The sequence below is a fragment of the Oncorhynchus keta genome, chromosome 18 (assembly GCF_023373465.1).
Source record: "Oncorhynchus keta strain PuntledgeMale-10-30-2019 chromosome 18, Oket_V2, whole genome shotgun sequence".
In the NCBI taxonomy this organism is placed as follows: Eukaryota; Metazoa; Chordata; class Actinopteri; order Salmoniformes; family Salmonidae; genus Oncorhynchus; species Oncorhynchus keta.
Genome location: NC_068438.1, coordinates 8746192 through 8761516, shown reverse-complemented (window position 1 = coordinate 8761516; position 15325 = coordinate 8746192). Strand labels below are relative to the sequence as shown.

The window sequence follows — 15325 nt, the reverse complement described above, 5'->3', positions numbered from 1 at the left end:
AGGCGTGTGTGACGTGTTTCCTTATTAGGCAGAAATCTGCCGCCGTTTACAAATCACCTCCTCCCCTTGGCTGTAAAAGAGCCACGGCCTTCCCTCCCAGAAACAAATGCAGCAGGCAAGTGTGAGAGCAGCAAAAACACGTCGACTACACGGACAGAATGCCTCGATTTGACTTGACATACTGCCTAACAGGCAGCTAGTCTTACCTGCGCATAACCCATCTCGCATGCCGTGGCCCGCTTTGCAGGCGATACACTTGTAGGAGCCTTCAGAATTCACACACCGTTGCCCAGGACACTGTGAGGGGTCTTCACATTCATCCAGGTCTAAAATGAAGCAGCTGGAGGTCACACATCTAGCAGAGTGATATGGAGCACGAGTCATCATGTAAAAGTCAGACACATGCAGCCTCACCAATACAGATGCTGCCCTGCGGTGTGAACCCGGTGCGACAAACACACCGGTAGCTACCCGGAGTGTTTTCACAGCGACCGTTGGCACATAGGTTGGAGGTCTGGCGACACTCATCGATATCTGCGTGAAGGTATTAACATCAGTATTGATACAATTATCAATATGGAATACACATGTGTGTGTTTGTCTCTGTGTTTCTGTGTTTCTGTGTGTGTGTGTGTGTGTGTGTGTGTGTGTGGTTGGTTGAGAAGGTTGTTCACCTGTACACTGTCCGTTTCCAGCCTCAAAGCCTGGGCTACAGGCTACACATATGAAGGAGCCCTCAGAGTTGATACACTGCCGACCAGGACACTGCAGAGCGTTCTCACACTCATCGACATCTGGAGAGGGCGACAGATGTTATTCTTTACAATCCCTTAATGAAGTCGACAGAACAGAGGCCGTATCTAGTAGCGTTTCACTCGATTACGTGCTGAAGGAAGTCACACATTTGACTGCTCTGTATCGGCCGAAGTAATGTGCATGTTCAACGTGCAGTCTCACCTCCGCAGGTGTTGCCCTGTAGCCTGAAGCCAGATCGGCACGCACACTTGTAGCTTCCAGCCGTATTCTCACAACGGCCGTTAGCGCAGGGAGTGGGGCTGCGGAGGCACTCGTCAACATCTGCAACAACAACAATAACAAAAAAAGAACCAAATATATATTTTTTAAAGACCTACGCTTACGGCTTATTGTGTAAGTGATCGGATCTACATGATTGAGTGTTGACAAAGGCCATGTTGTCTCCTACCTGTGCAGTGTCTGTCGACCAGCCCAAAGCCTGGCTTGCAGGACACACACTTGTATGAGCCCAGGGAGTTGACACACTCCTGGCCAGGGCACTGGGACGGGTCTGCACATTCATCCACGTCTGTACAGGTATCGCCGTGTAGTCTGTAGCCAGTGAGACACGCACAGCTGTAGCTACCCTGAGTGTTCTCGCAGTGACCGGTGGTGCATGGGCTGGGGGTCTGACGACACTCATCTATATCTGTAGGAATGGAGAGGAGATTGCTGAAAAAGGTCATTGCCCATTTCAAATACACTCTAAATGGATGTACTAATGGATGGATGGATGAATACATTTTAAAAATCACAGGCACACAGGTATACCTCAGAACACACAGAGGCAATGGGATTTTACCTGAGCATTGTCCATTGATCATGCTGAAGCCTGGCTTGCAGGACACACAGTTGTAAGAACCCTGAGAATTGACACAGGCCTGACCAGGACACCTCAAAGGGTCCTCACACTCATCCACATCTGAAACAGATAAGAGCCAGAACATTAATAGACGGGCAGATTTTTACTTTCCGAAGATCGACAGGTTCAAAAAGAGGGAATGTAGGTAAATACATTGGGTGGAGTCGTCGCTGGTACCTGTGCAGGTCTTGCCTTGTCGTTTGTATCCTGTGTGGCAAACACACCTGTAGCTCCCAGGAGTGTTCTCACAACGACCATTGGTGCAAAGGCTGGGGGTCTGATGGCACTCGTCAACGTCTACAACAGGGGGCGACACAGACCGTTAGTCAAAGGTTATTATTTGGTTTTGCTTCAGGACAAGGGGTGTTACCTGAGCATTGTTCGTTGAGCAGGCCAAAGCCTGGCGGGCAAGACACACACTTGTATGATCCTGGAGAGTTGGCACAGGCCTGAACAGGACACCTCAAGGGGTCCTCACACTCATCCACATCTGGGGAAAGGGAGAATGATAGACTGGAAGTTTAATATGTCCAACTGACCAATAGTATAATTTCACAAACATCACACAATCGTTGGTGAGTGAAGATGGCAACAAATACAAATTACCTTCAGTAATGTTGAATAGATGCAGAGATAGCTTCTTTACCTTTACACGCGTTTCCCTCTAGCGCGTACCCAGTGCGGCAGACACATTTGAAGCTACCAGGGCTATTCTCACAGCGGCCGTTGTTACAGGGGTTCGGAACCTGACGACACTCGTCAATATCTGTGCCACCAAAAAAAAGTTTGTCCGTTACTCAAAGCCTTGACAGTTAACAGTTGTCTATTTCCTTCTAGAAGGAATACTGTACAGCTATCACAATCGACATAACATTCCTTATAACAATCCCAGTCATGAACATAATACTTATTGACTGCAGATGTTGAGGACGCGTTCCCTCTTACCTTGACACTTCGTCTGTTGGAAGTTGGCTCTGAAGCCCGCAGAACACACACACCTGTCGCCGCCTGGCTACACGAGGGACTCTCAGAGAACACTGACCAGAGTACCAGACCCCATTTCCTAACCCTTGACCTCCAAGTCAGGGCGATGCCAGAAGGTCTCTCTCTATACCCAACAATACAGAGTAGCTGTTGTCTGAATAAACGTCCAGCGCACAGCTGCCGTGGCCAGCAACTGTGTGTGTGTGTGTGTGTGTGTGTGTGTGTGTGAGTGAGTGGTGTGTACAGTGGGGCGGGGCAGTACCTATACAGCTGGTGCCCCGGGGTCCCGGCTGGTATCCAGAGGGGCAGCTGCACCTGAAGCCCCCTTCTGTGTTCTGGCAGCGGCCGCTGCCGCAGGGCGGGGGAGAAGCCCTGCACTCGTCTATGTCTGAAAGGAAGGGGGAGTGAGTGGGGTTAAAGAGGTCAAGAGGAGCCTGACCAACCCTACAGGTTGCAATCCAGCGGCCCCTCACAGGAGGGGATTGCAGTGGGATGCTTGTGGTACCGTAACCAGCCTGAAACGGACTCATCCATAATGACTAGCACATGTTCAATGACCGCACACTATAAATACAGCTGAGGCCCAGTGCAGCATCAGGAATAGCCAACATTGGGATGTGTATGTGTGTTTGATGCTTCCCAATAGTAGGTAAATAGTTCAACGAGCAACAGTGCCCTAAACAAAACGACATTCACCTTGACACCGAGTCTGCTGAGCGTTGAGTTGGTATCCCTCGTTACAGATGCAGGTATGTCTCCCTCCGGGCTGGTTCACACAACGGCCCTGTCCACACACCTGGGGCATGGTCTCACACACACCCCGCACTGGATGCCCAATCAGATGCACGTAGACACACACACACACACACACACACACACACACACACACACACACACACACACACACACACACACACACACACACACACACACACACACACACAGTTAGCTTGTCTGTCACCGTTTCAAAAACAACTCCAAAGTGTGATCTTAGCTGTCATCTCATCTGCCTGAGGTTGTGAGAGGGAAGAGGGGATGACACAGCCACGGCAAATGGTGTGAGGAGCTTGTGATTTCATCTGGCTGCCTGATCTCTGTTTACATTGGAGAGCTGAACAACAAAGCTCTGACAAACACTCATCCCATTCCACACTCTTTGGAAAAAAAGGGTTCCAAAAGGGTTCTTCGGCTGTCCCCATATGAGAACACTTTTTGGTTCAAGGTAGAACTCTTTTGGGTTCCATGTAGAACCCTCTATGGAAAGGGTTCTACATGGAACTCAAAAGGGTTTTACCCAGAACCAAAAAAAGGTCCTTTAAAAAGTTATCTTATGGGGACAACCCTTTAAAGTTCTAAAAGGCACTTATTTCTTTCTAAGAGCGCAGCTCACATATTTCTCAGGGACCATTATGAGGATTTATAGTCTCAGAACTCAGTTGTTATGGGGTAGATTCAAGGCTGTGGGCATAACAGTGTTCAATTCCAGGTTACAGCACAAAACGGGCACCTCTCTCAGAAGACAAATAGTTAGCAGCTCTTTGACCGTCCCTTCCTTGAGATTCAAACCTGCCAACGTGATAAACTAACAGTCCGGTGGTGAGCAGTTGGCTAACATCAGGCAAACATTTTGCGGCACAAACAGAGAATTGTACCCATCAGTTTACTGCTTATCTCTTGAGCCAGAGTTCCTGTGTGAGGGTACTCCCTCTTTGAATCTCGCTTTGTATTGCAAAGAAGTGCATTAAAGAATGTAAAACGCTTTTTATCGACTGAGGTTTTGAAGTTGAGGTGTGTGTGTGTGTGTCAAATCAAATCCAAATCAAATTTGTATTGGTCACATACAATTGGTTAGCAGATGATACTGCGAGCGTAGCGAAATGCTTGTGCTTCTAGTTCCGACAGGGCAGCAATATCTAACATGTACTCTAACAATTACACAACAACTACCTAATACACACAAATCTAAGTAAAGGAATAAGAATATTTACATATACATATATGGATGAGCAATGATAGAGCAGCATAGGCAAGATGCAATAGATGGTATAAAATACAGTATATACATATGAGATGAGTAATGCAAGATATGTAAACATTATTAAAGTGGCATTAAAATGACTAGTGATCCATTTATTAAAGTGGCCAATGATTTCAAGTCTGTATGTAGGCAGCAGCTTCTCTGTGCTAGTGATGGCTGTTTAACAGTCTGCTGGCCTTGAGATTGAAAAACAGCTTCTGTCTCTCCGTTCCAGCTTTGATGCACCTGTACTGACCTCGCCTTCTAGATGGTAGTGGGGTGAACAGGCCGTGGCTCAAGTGATTTTTGTCCTTGATGATCTTTTTGGCCTTCCTGTGACATCGGGTGCTGTAGGTGTACTGGAGGGCAGGTAGTTTGCCCCCAGTGATGCGTTTTGTGTAGACCGTACCACCCTCTGGAGAGTCTTGCGGTTGTGGGCGGTGCAGTTGCCACACCAGACAGTGATGCAACCCGACAGGATGCTCTCAATTGTGCATCTGTAAAAGTTTGTGAGGCTTTTAGGTGACAAACCAAATTTCTTCAACTTACTGAGGTTGAAGAGGTGCTGTTGCGCCACACTTCTTCACCACACTGTCTGTGTGGGTGGACCATTTCAGTTTGTCTGTAATATGTACGCTGAGGAACTTAAAACTTTCCACCTTCTCCAAAGCTGTCCCATCGATGTGGATAGGGGGGTGCTCCCTCTGCTGTCTCCTGAAATCCACGATCATCTCCTTTGTTTTGTTGACGTTGAAGTGGAGGTGTGTGTGAGCATGCGTGTGTGGGACAGCGTCGGCTAAGTACTCTAGTGGAGCCAGAAAAGAGGCCAGAGCCAGAAACACATCTGATGTCTTTGAAGGTGGATAAAACCGCCAGTAAAAATCGACGCTACCAGAGAATTCAACTCCATCTACCCATGATTCTTAAGCACTCATTATTCTGTTCCCTTCTAAATGTGAACTCATGCTTTCAAGTGCTGTCACATAAAATGAGAGCAGAACAGACACAGGAAGACCAGTTGTTGACTTCAATGGAGAACTTTGAGCTTTTCTCACTCCACAGTACAGACTCCAAACTATATGCTTCTTTGTTCTTGAGTCAGGTGTGGAGTACCATAGTTAAGAGTTCTAACAGGGAATGACATGGAGTTGGCAGTGTGAGAGGCCAGAAAGTTGAACCAGCGTTTATCTGCAGTTGACCTAATCTTGGAGCCATTACTGTATAAAGAAAAAACACTTTGTGGCTGTGGTGTTGTGGTGTACGATTTACGGTACCTGGCCTGGGGATGGGTGGGCGGGGCGTGACCAGAGGTGGGAGGGGCTGGGCAGGTCTCACTGGAGATACTGGCTGTCGGTCAACTGGAGGCCATTGGGTCTGAGTGAGGGGCCGAGCTGGAGAAACCAAAACCGGACCTAAACATTTACTCAGAATGTCTAGACACATTAGAGCTTCCGCTTGTTGAGAAGAGGCAGCTTGATAAGAATGTTTTTTCTCACAGCCTTCTGGACACAAACATCAAACTTTAAACGTTCTAATTCTGTCTCAATAGTTGATGTTGCCATGTGGAAATGACAAGAGTATATGAAGGGTTTGATTCCAAAACACATTTTTTTTCTATGTGTATGAATTATGGCAGTTCTCATACTTTAAAAACATTGACTTTAGATGTGCTTTAGAATGTTTGTTTTTTCGGTTGCGAAATGCAAAATATCCGTATGGTTTCATACCAAAATGTGCTATACCCAGAGACGTGTTTAGAGAGTTTTTATCCAGCAACGAGGAAACAATAATAGACTACAGGCTGCAAACATACGGGGGCCGCAAACAGCGCGCCTTGCCAATGAATTGCGACAGACTTTCACTGTCCTTATGGTTCCTTAAATCTTTCCCTAACGTGTATATAATCAAACTCGAAAGTCTTTCCTTGATTTATCCAAATGAAAAAACCTGTAAAACCACCATACAATTGTTCCAAAAGTTGCTTAACATGTCCAAAAAGAAAACTCACATAGTACACACGACACTGTTCACCCTCTGAATACAAAATTGACGATGATATTTGCACAATTTAGTTGAAACAAATAGATCATTTGTATATTTATTTATTTACGTATCAATACTGTTTAAAACCCAATCTGGACACTTTGTCTATTGACGTTCTGTTGGTTGGGGCGGATATATAGTGCTTTGCCACAAAGCATGATCATTTGTCTCTCGAAAATAAAATGACCTTACAATGTATTTATATATACTCTTTCGTAAGATGTGGTTTTAATTAATGGCATTTTACAAACATTTCTGAAAATGGATATATTGCGTTCTGGAATGAAACTCTTCATAATCACTGTACATTGAGGAATCTCCTTGAGGTTGCTAGGGGCAACTGTCTACTCACCGGTCACCACCCGGGTGGGTCCTGCTGTAACAGAGCTGGCTGGAATGTGTGGTCTGCCCTGGGAGGACAGGGAGCCTCCACTGCTCCACTGCTCCACTGATGGCTGCTGGGGTCTGGTCTGAAGCGTGAGAGCGCCACCACCTGGCTGTTGGGGTCTGGTCGGAGTGGTGAGCAGAGTAGTGATACCTGGTTGTTGAGGCCTGGTTTGGGGAGTGAGAGAGCCTGAAGATTGTTGGTGACTAGTTTGGGGAGTCTGTGCACCACTACTGGCTGGTTGTTGTGGGCTGGTCTGTCCCGTGCTCTGGGATATGACAGGGGGACCTCCAGTCCCGTGCTGCTCCAGCAACCTCTGGTTGAACTGGATGACAGAGGCAGAGTAGTGGTAGCCAGGCCCTGCTGGGCAGATCTCCTTGAAAGCAACTTTCAGGAGCAAACAGAGAACGCCACAAGCAGGATTGAATTAGTTAGTATGTTTCATACCCATACATATACACAAACACACACACACACACACACATATTTTATATAGCAAAAAAAGAAACGTCCCTTTTCAGGACCCTTCCTTTCAAAGACAATTCGTAAAAATACAAATAACTTCACAGATCTTCATTGTAAAGGGCTTAAACACTGTTTCCCATGCTTTTTCAATTAACCATAAACAATTAATGAACATGCACCTGTGGAACGGTCACTAAGATACTAACAGCTTACAGACAGTCGGCAATTAAGGTCACAGTTATTAAAACTTAGGACACTAAAGAGGCCTTTCTACTGACTCTGAAAAACACCAAAAGAATGCTGCCTAGGGTCCCTGCTCATCTGTGTGAACGTGCCTTAGGCATGCTGCAAGGAGGCATATGGACTGCAGATGTGTCCAGGGCAATAAATTGCAATGTCCGTACTGTGAGACGCCGAAGACAGTGCTACAGGGAGACAGGACGGACAGCTGATCGTCCTCGCAGTGGCAGACCACGTGTAACAACATCTGCACAGGATCAGTACATCCAAACATCAAACCTGCGAGACAGGTGCAGGATGGCAACAACAACGGCTCAAGTTACACCAGAAACTCACAATCCCTCCATCAGTGCTCAGACTGTCCCCAATAGGCTGAGAGAGGCTGGACTGAGGGCTGGATCCTGCTGGATCGCCTGTTGTAAGGCAGGTCCTCACCAGACATCACCAGCAACAACATCGCCTATGGGCACAAACCTACCATCGCTGGACCAGACAGGACTGGCAAAAAGTGCTCTTCACTGACGAGTTGCGGTTTTCTCTCACCAGGGGTGATGGTCAGATTTGCGTTTATCGTCGAAGGAATGAGCGTTACACTGAGGCCTGTACTCTGGAGCGGGATCAATTTGGGGGTGGAGCTCTGGTCTGGGGCGGTGTGTCACAGCATCATCTGACTGAGCTTGTTGTCATTGCAGGCAATCTCAACGCTGTGCGTTACAGGAAAGACATCCTCCTCCCTCATGTGGTACCCTTCCTGCAGGCTCATCCTGACATGACCCTCCAGCATGACAATGCCACCAGCCATACTGCTCCTTCTGTGTGTGATTTCCTGCAAGACAGGAATGTCAGTGCTCTGCCATGGCCAGCGAAGAGCCCGGATCTCAATCCCATTGAGCACGTCTGGGACCTGCTGGATCGGAGGGTGAGGGCTAGTGCCATTCCCCCCCAGAAATGTCTGGGAACTTGCAGGTACCTTGGTGGAAGAGTGGGGTAACATCTCACAGCAAGAACTGGCAAATCTGGTGCAGTCCATGAGGAGGAGATGCACTGCAGTTCTTTATGCACCTGGTGGCCACACCAGATACTGACTGCTACTTTTGATTTTGACCCATATACACTACCGTTCAAAAGTTTGGGGTCACTTAAACATTTCCTTGTTTTTGAAAGAAAAGCAAACATTTTTTGTCCATTAAAATAACATGAAATTGATCAGAAATACAGTGTAGACATTGTTAATATTGTAAATGACTATTGTAACTGGAAATGGCAGATTTTTTAAGGAATATCTACATAGGCGTACAGAGGCCCATTATCAGCAACCATCACTCCTGTGTTCCAATGGCACGTTGTGTTAGCTAATCCAAGTTTATCATTTTAAAAGGCTAATTGATCATTAGAAAACCCTTTTGCAATTATGTTAGCACAGCTGAAAACTGTTCTAATTAAAGAAGCAATAAAACTGGCCTTCTTTACACTAGTTGAGTATCTGGAGCATCAGCATTTGTGGGTTCGATTACAGGCTCAAAATGGCCAGAAACAAAGAACTTTCTTCCGAAACTCGTCAGTCTTGTCTTGTTCTGAGAAATGAAGGCTATTCTATGCGAGGAATTGCAAAGAAACTGAAGATCCTGTACAACGCTGTGTACGACTCCCTTCACAGAACAGCACTAACTGTCTCTAACCAGAATAGAAAGAGGAGTGGGAGGACCCAGTGCACAACTGAGCGAGAGGAGAAGTACATTAGTGTCTAGTTTGAGAAACAGACGCCTCACAAGTCCTCAACTGGAAGCTTCATTAAATAGTACCCGTAAAACACCAGTCTCAACGTCAACAGTGAAGAGGAGACTCCGGGATGCTGGCCTTCAAGGCAGAGTTGCAAAGAAAAAGCCACATCTCAGACTGGCCAATAAAAATAAAATATTAAGATGGGCAAAAAAACAGACACTGGACAGAGAAAACCAGTCAGTATCTGGTGTGACCACCATTTGCCTCATACAGCGTGACACATCTCCTTCGCATAGAACTGTGGCCTGTGGAATGTTGTCCCACTCCTCTTCAATGGCTGTGTGAAATTGCTGTATATTGGAACACGCTGTCGTACACAACAATCCAGAGCATACCAATCATGCTCAATGGGTGACATGTCTGGTGAGTATGCAGGTCATGGAAGAACTGGGACATTTTCAGCTTCCAGCAACATGGGGCCGTGTATTATCATGCTGAAACATGAGGTGATGACAGCAGATGAATGGCACGACAATTGGCCTCAGGATCTCGTCACGGTATCTCTGTGTATTTAAATTGCCATCGATAAAATGCAATTGTGTTTGTCATCCGTAGCTTATGCCTGTCCATACCATAACCCCACCGCCACCATGGGGCACTCTGTTCACATCGTTGACATTAGCAAACCGCTCGCCCACATGACACCATATACGTGGTCTGCAGTTGTGAGGCCTGTTGGACGTACTGACATATTCCCTCGATCAACGTTGGATGAGGCTTATGGTAAAGAAATTAAAACATTAAATTATCTGCACATTCCTGCAGTCAGCATGTCAATTACACATCCCCTCAAAACTTGAGACATCTGTTGCATTGTGTTGTGTGAACTGCACATTTTAGAGAGGTCTTTTCTAGCCCCCAAACACAAGGTGCACCTGTGTAATGATCATACTATTTAATCAGCTTCTTGATATATCATACTGATAGGTGAGAATTGTCTGTTAATTGAATGATTACAATATTCCGTCCTGAAACATATAATTGTATGGAATTGATTAGAATGTATGAAATCATAATCAATACATGTGTAGTCCTAGTCAGAATTAGGGTAAAACAATATGTCTTTATGGTATTTTAAACACAGACTGTCTGAGCTTGGTGCCGACCTGACTAGCGATTTGGGAGAGAACAGGGAGTACGTCTCAAGGACAAAGTCACTATCTCTGTCGGCTGGGAAGTGAGACAGACAGTGTGTGCGTAGCAGGACATGTGTGTGCGTATGTTTGTGTGTACGTGTGTACGTGTGTTTGTGTGTATGTGTGGGCGTGAGAAGCCAGTATAAAATGAATTGATTTGTATTCTTGACTTCAGAACGTTCCCGTGAATAAACATTTCACTGTGGTAGACTGGGCCTCTGTCTGTTTTCATTCGACCAGGATCTTACACATTCTGGTTTGCAGACTGAGAGTAATATAATTCAATTGAGTGATGTACCTGGAGAACACAATTCTCCTATCACACACCTGTCAGGTAGATGGATTATCTTGGCAAAGGAGAAATGCTCACTAACAGATATGTAACCACATTTGTGCACAACATTTGAGAGAAATAAGCTTTATGTGAGTATGGACATTTTCTGGGATCTTTTATTTCAGGTCATGAAACATGGGACGAACACTTTACATGTTGCGTTTTGTATTTTTTGATCAATGTACATACTGTGACATAAGGCAGATGTTAACACTGGTCATTAGCTGCATTCTGATTATCCAATGCCGGTCCAGTATGATCTGGAGGTTTGAATCAGAATAGGGACGCTCACCTGATCCAAAGTAAGGACACCTCTCACAGTTCTCTCCCCAGGCCTTGCCCACGCGGCTGCAGCAGCAGATCTGCTTGGTGATGTTCCTGAGGATGGGCACGGAGCAGCTACCACGGCCAGAGCCAGAGTTCAGGATACGATAGCACTGGCCCTTATCCTCCGAGATCACCCTATGGGCTGCAAGGAGGAAGACAGGGTGAGGACATGCCATTGGGAGAATGGTAGAGAGAAGATAGCGTTTATTATAGCCATACAGAAACAGCTTCATTTCCAAAAAAGGCCTCAAGCAAAAGAATACACAAAACCCAACATGCAGGCTCAACACATGCTGATTGTTGACTGGCAATTTATCTTGAAATATAACGACGGTGTGCTCTTCGTCTTTGCTTTTTGTGTCACAATTCTCTGGTACTTGATCTTAGCTTAGAAAGCAGTAGGCATTCTGCTGCTTTAGTCGGGTTAAGAAACACAGAACTATTCAACTGAAGACAGACAATGAGTTGCAGAAGTAACTGAAGTCAGAAGAAAATAAGAAACGTCGGAAATAAATCGCTGTTAAACCATCGATCCAGAGTGCAAGAAAACAGAAAAGCTCAAAGCTCGAATGGTTTGGCAACACATTGTTTAAAGATGACCGCTCAGAGTCAACGACGCACACAAAACAGACAGCTTCCAGCAGTTAGAGCCAGGAGTTGGGGCGGACTGGATAGAGGGAGCCCACAGACAAGCAGATCCAAACTGCGTCAGATCCAAAGGCAACACACAGGGGTCACAGGTCAACCAGCATTTCAGAAGCACTGACCATCGTAAAATGCTGGTTAGAATAAGCAGGCCAAGTGTCACAGAACTTCAGGCGCTGTATTGTCATGTTCATGATGTGCGTATAGATGTGTAATGTATGTTTTATGTATGACATAATACAGCACAGTTAATGTAAAGTATTACGGAATATTGTTGAATCTAAAAGCGTGTGGAATTTGAACTCGTTTTTGGGATCAGAGCATGAATAAAGATAATGGAAATATTTATTGCATGAGGTAGTCTACTGCCCTACAGAGTGTTTCCACTATATTCATTTAGCTGCTAAATAGTTTCCGCCACTCCAAAAGATTGAAAATGATTTTCGGTAACGACAACATTTTCAGTGTAAACTTAAAAAGTATGTAGAAATTATAATGGAGCTATATATAGTACCAGTCAAAAGTTTTGTTGTTATTTTGACTATTTTCTACATCGTAGAATAATAGTGAAGACATCAAAACTATGAAATAACAAATATGGAATCATGTAGTAACCAAAAAAGTGTGAAACAAATCAAAATATATTTGATATTTTTGAGATTCTTGCAAGTAGCCACCCTTTGCCTTGATGACAGCTTTGAACACTCTTGGCATTCTCTCAACCGGCTTCATGAGGTTGTTACCTGGAATGCATTTCAATTAACAGGTGTAGGTGTGCCTTGTTAAAAGTTCCTTCTTAATGTGTTTGAGCCAATCAGTTGTGTTATGACAAGGAAGGGTTGGTATCCAGAAGATAGCCCTATCTGTTAAAAGAGCCCTATCTGTTAAAAGACCAAGTCCATAATATGGCAAGAACAGCTCAAATAAGCAAAGAGACATGACAGTCCATCATTACAGTCAGGAAGGTCAGTCAATCCAGAATATTTCAAGAACTTTAAAAAAGTTTCTTCAAGTGCGGTCGCAAAATCCATGAAGCGCTATGGTGAAACTGGCTCTCATGAGGACCGCCAGAGGAAAGGAAGACACACAGTTTCCTCTGCTGCAGAGGATAAGTTCATTAGTTACCAGCCTCAGAAATTGCAGCCCAAATAAATGCTTCACAGAGTTCAAGTAACAGACACATCTCAACATCAACTATTCAGAGGAGATTGCGTGAGTCAGGCCTTCATGGTCAAATTGCTGCAAAGAAACCACTACTAAAGGTCACCAATTAGAAGAAGAAGAGACCTGATTGGGCCAAGAAACACGAGCAATGGACATTAGACCAGTGAAAATCTGTCCTTTGATCTGATGAGTCCAAATTTGAGATTTTTGGTTCCAACCGTCTCGTCTTTGTGAGATGCAGAGTAGGTGAACGGATGATCTCTGCATGTGTGGTTCCCACCGTGAAGCATGAAGGAGGAGGTGTGGTGGTGCTTTGCTGGTGACACTGTCTGTGATTTATTTAGAATTCAGGGCACACTTAACCAGCATGGCTACCACAGCATTCTGCAGCGATACGCCATCCCATCTGCTTTGCACTTAGTGGGACTATCATTTGTTTTCAACAGGACAATGACCCAACACACCTCCAGGCTGTGTAAGGGCTATTTGACCAAGAAGGTGAGGGATGAGTGCCAATCTCAAACCAATTGAGATGGTTTGGGATGATTTGGACCGCAGAGTAAAGGAAAAACAGCCAACAAGTGCTCAGCATATGTGGGAACTCCTTCAAGACTGTTGGAAAAGCATTCCTCATGAAGCTGGTTGAGAGAACGCCAAGAGTGTGCAAAGCTGTCATCAAGGCAAAGGGCGGCTATTTTGAATAATCTAAAATATATTTCTTGAACACTTTTCTGGTTACTACATGATTCCATATGTGTCATTTCATAGTTTTGATGTCTTCACTATTATTCTACAATGTAGAAAATAGTAAAAATAAAGAATAACCCCTGAATGAGTAGGTGTGTCCAAACGTCTGACTGGTACTGTATATATTTTTTATAATATCATCTTTGAGAGCTAACAATCACCAAAATTAAAACTAGACGGCCGGGGAGGATCTAAAATTCCCCAAAAATGTGAAGACATGGGGCCCCCATTGATTTTGTTTTAATGCTTGAGTCACTCAGATAGCATAAAACACGGCATAAGCCATGGCAAGATGTGTAGAATTGCAGGAAATTATCTTTAAAAACAGATTTTTTTTGTTTTACCTGGTCTCTTTACTCAACATGTTTTTGTATGTGAAGTTGTGTGTACAGTTCAACTCCATAGCACCTCAGCCATGCGTTATTCCTGCTCATTCCAGACCCCGCGGCACAGCGAGCACAGTATTCCCTTCCTCTCCTTCAAGCGGAGCGCCCTGTAGGCTACTTACAGATACAGATCCCGTGAGAGGCGTCCAGTATGTATCCTTGCCTGCAGACACAACTGTAGCTCCCTCGAGTGTTCACACAGTTGCCGTTCTCACAGAAGCCTGGCTGCAAACACTCATTAACATCTAGGAAAGGAAACACCAGGGTCACAATCCCTATTCCCTAACCCCATTCATCCATTCATAGGATCCACGGACAGGAAACTGTCATGTACCCTCTTCCTGAAGGCCTGGGGAGATAATAGGGCTCCCCACTAATAATGAGAGCTGAACCTTGACTGACTGAGTGACAGACTGTGTACAGTACTTGCAGGGGAGGCCCTGGTCACAGAGGACATTCATATTCTGGGGATATTAACAGTGACTGACTTGAAACCCAATGAGGGTGGCTAGACATGACAAACATTTGTGCTTAGAGTTCATTCTCTGTGAAACAAATACATTTAGTAAACTGTAGGTTTAGCTGAGAACTTGGAAGAACAAGGCCCAACCCTGAAATCACAGTCTTGGAAACACTAAAAAGTCTGGCGACATCCAACGGGAGTGTAAAAGAAAACCATAACATAAACATATCAGTGTTTATCCAACCCCGTCCTCATCAATATGGTAGCAGCTTTACGACAACGAAGGTGTGACTCTCAGGGAGTTAGGGAGATTGAGTGAGTGATGCAACGGGGCCTGGTGTTGCCATTATGTCTCATACAATCTGGCTCCATGCTTTTCCTGGAGAAATGCTTTTCCAGCAGTCAGGTTATACAACCGTCTGGCCTAACTTACACTGCCTCTGTTGGGTAATAGCAGTGAACTGAACTGTTGGGTAATAGCAGTGAACTGAACTGTTGGGTAATTATCAGTGAACTGAACTGTTGGGTAATTATCAGTGAACTGAACTGT

At 45.1% G+C, this 15325-nt stretch overlaps 1 protein-coding gene across 4 annotated transcripts in view; it reads right to left on the bottom strand.

The window, feature by feature from the left end:
- LOC118396820 (latent-transforming growth factor beta-binding protein 4-like) overlaps window positions 1-15325 on the bottom strand; it is an 81522-nt gene that overhangs the window by 9229 nt on the left and 56968 nt on the right. For 2 of the 4 annotated variants that reach the window (XM_052467333.1, XM_052467335.1), the window contains 15 exons: window positions 14435-14557; window positions 11336-11512; window positions 7054-7473; window positions 5933-6049; window positions 3338-3466; window positions 2904-3029; window positions 2304-2423; window positions 2028-2147; window positions 1835-1954; window positions 1598-1717; window positions 1205-1444; window positions 958-1077; window positions 675-794; window positions 415-534; window positions 207-326 (listed from right to left, as the gene is read on the bottom strand). In XM_052467333.1, the coding sequence (XP_052323293.1) occupies window positions 207-326; window positions 415-534; window positions 675-794; window positions 958-1077; window positions 1205-1444; window positions 1598-1717; window positions 1835-1954; window positions 2028-2147; window positions 2304-2423; window positions 2904-3029; window positions 3338-3466; window positions 5933-6049; window positions 7054-7473; window positions 11336-11512; window positions 14435-14557 (2292 nt within the window). The remainder of the gene's footprint in view (window positions 1-206; window positions 327-414; window positions 535-674; window positions 795-957; window positions 1078-1204; window positions 1445-1597; window positions 1718-1834; window positions 1955-2027; window positions 2148-2303; window positions 2424-2903; window positions 3030-3337; window positions 3467-5932; window positions 6050-7053; window positions 7474-11335; window positions 11513-14434; window positions 14558-15325) is intronic. The other 2 variants (XM_052467334.1, XM_052467336.1) reach the window with 2 other exon arrangements.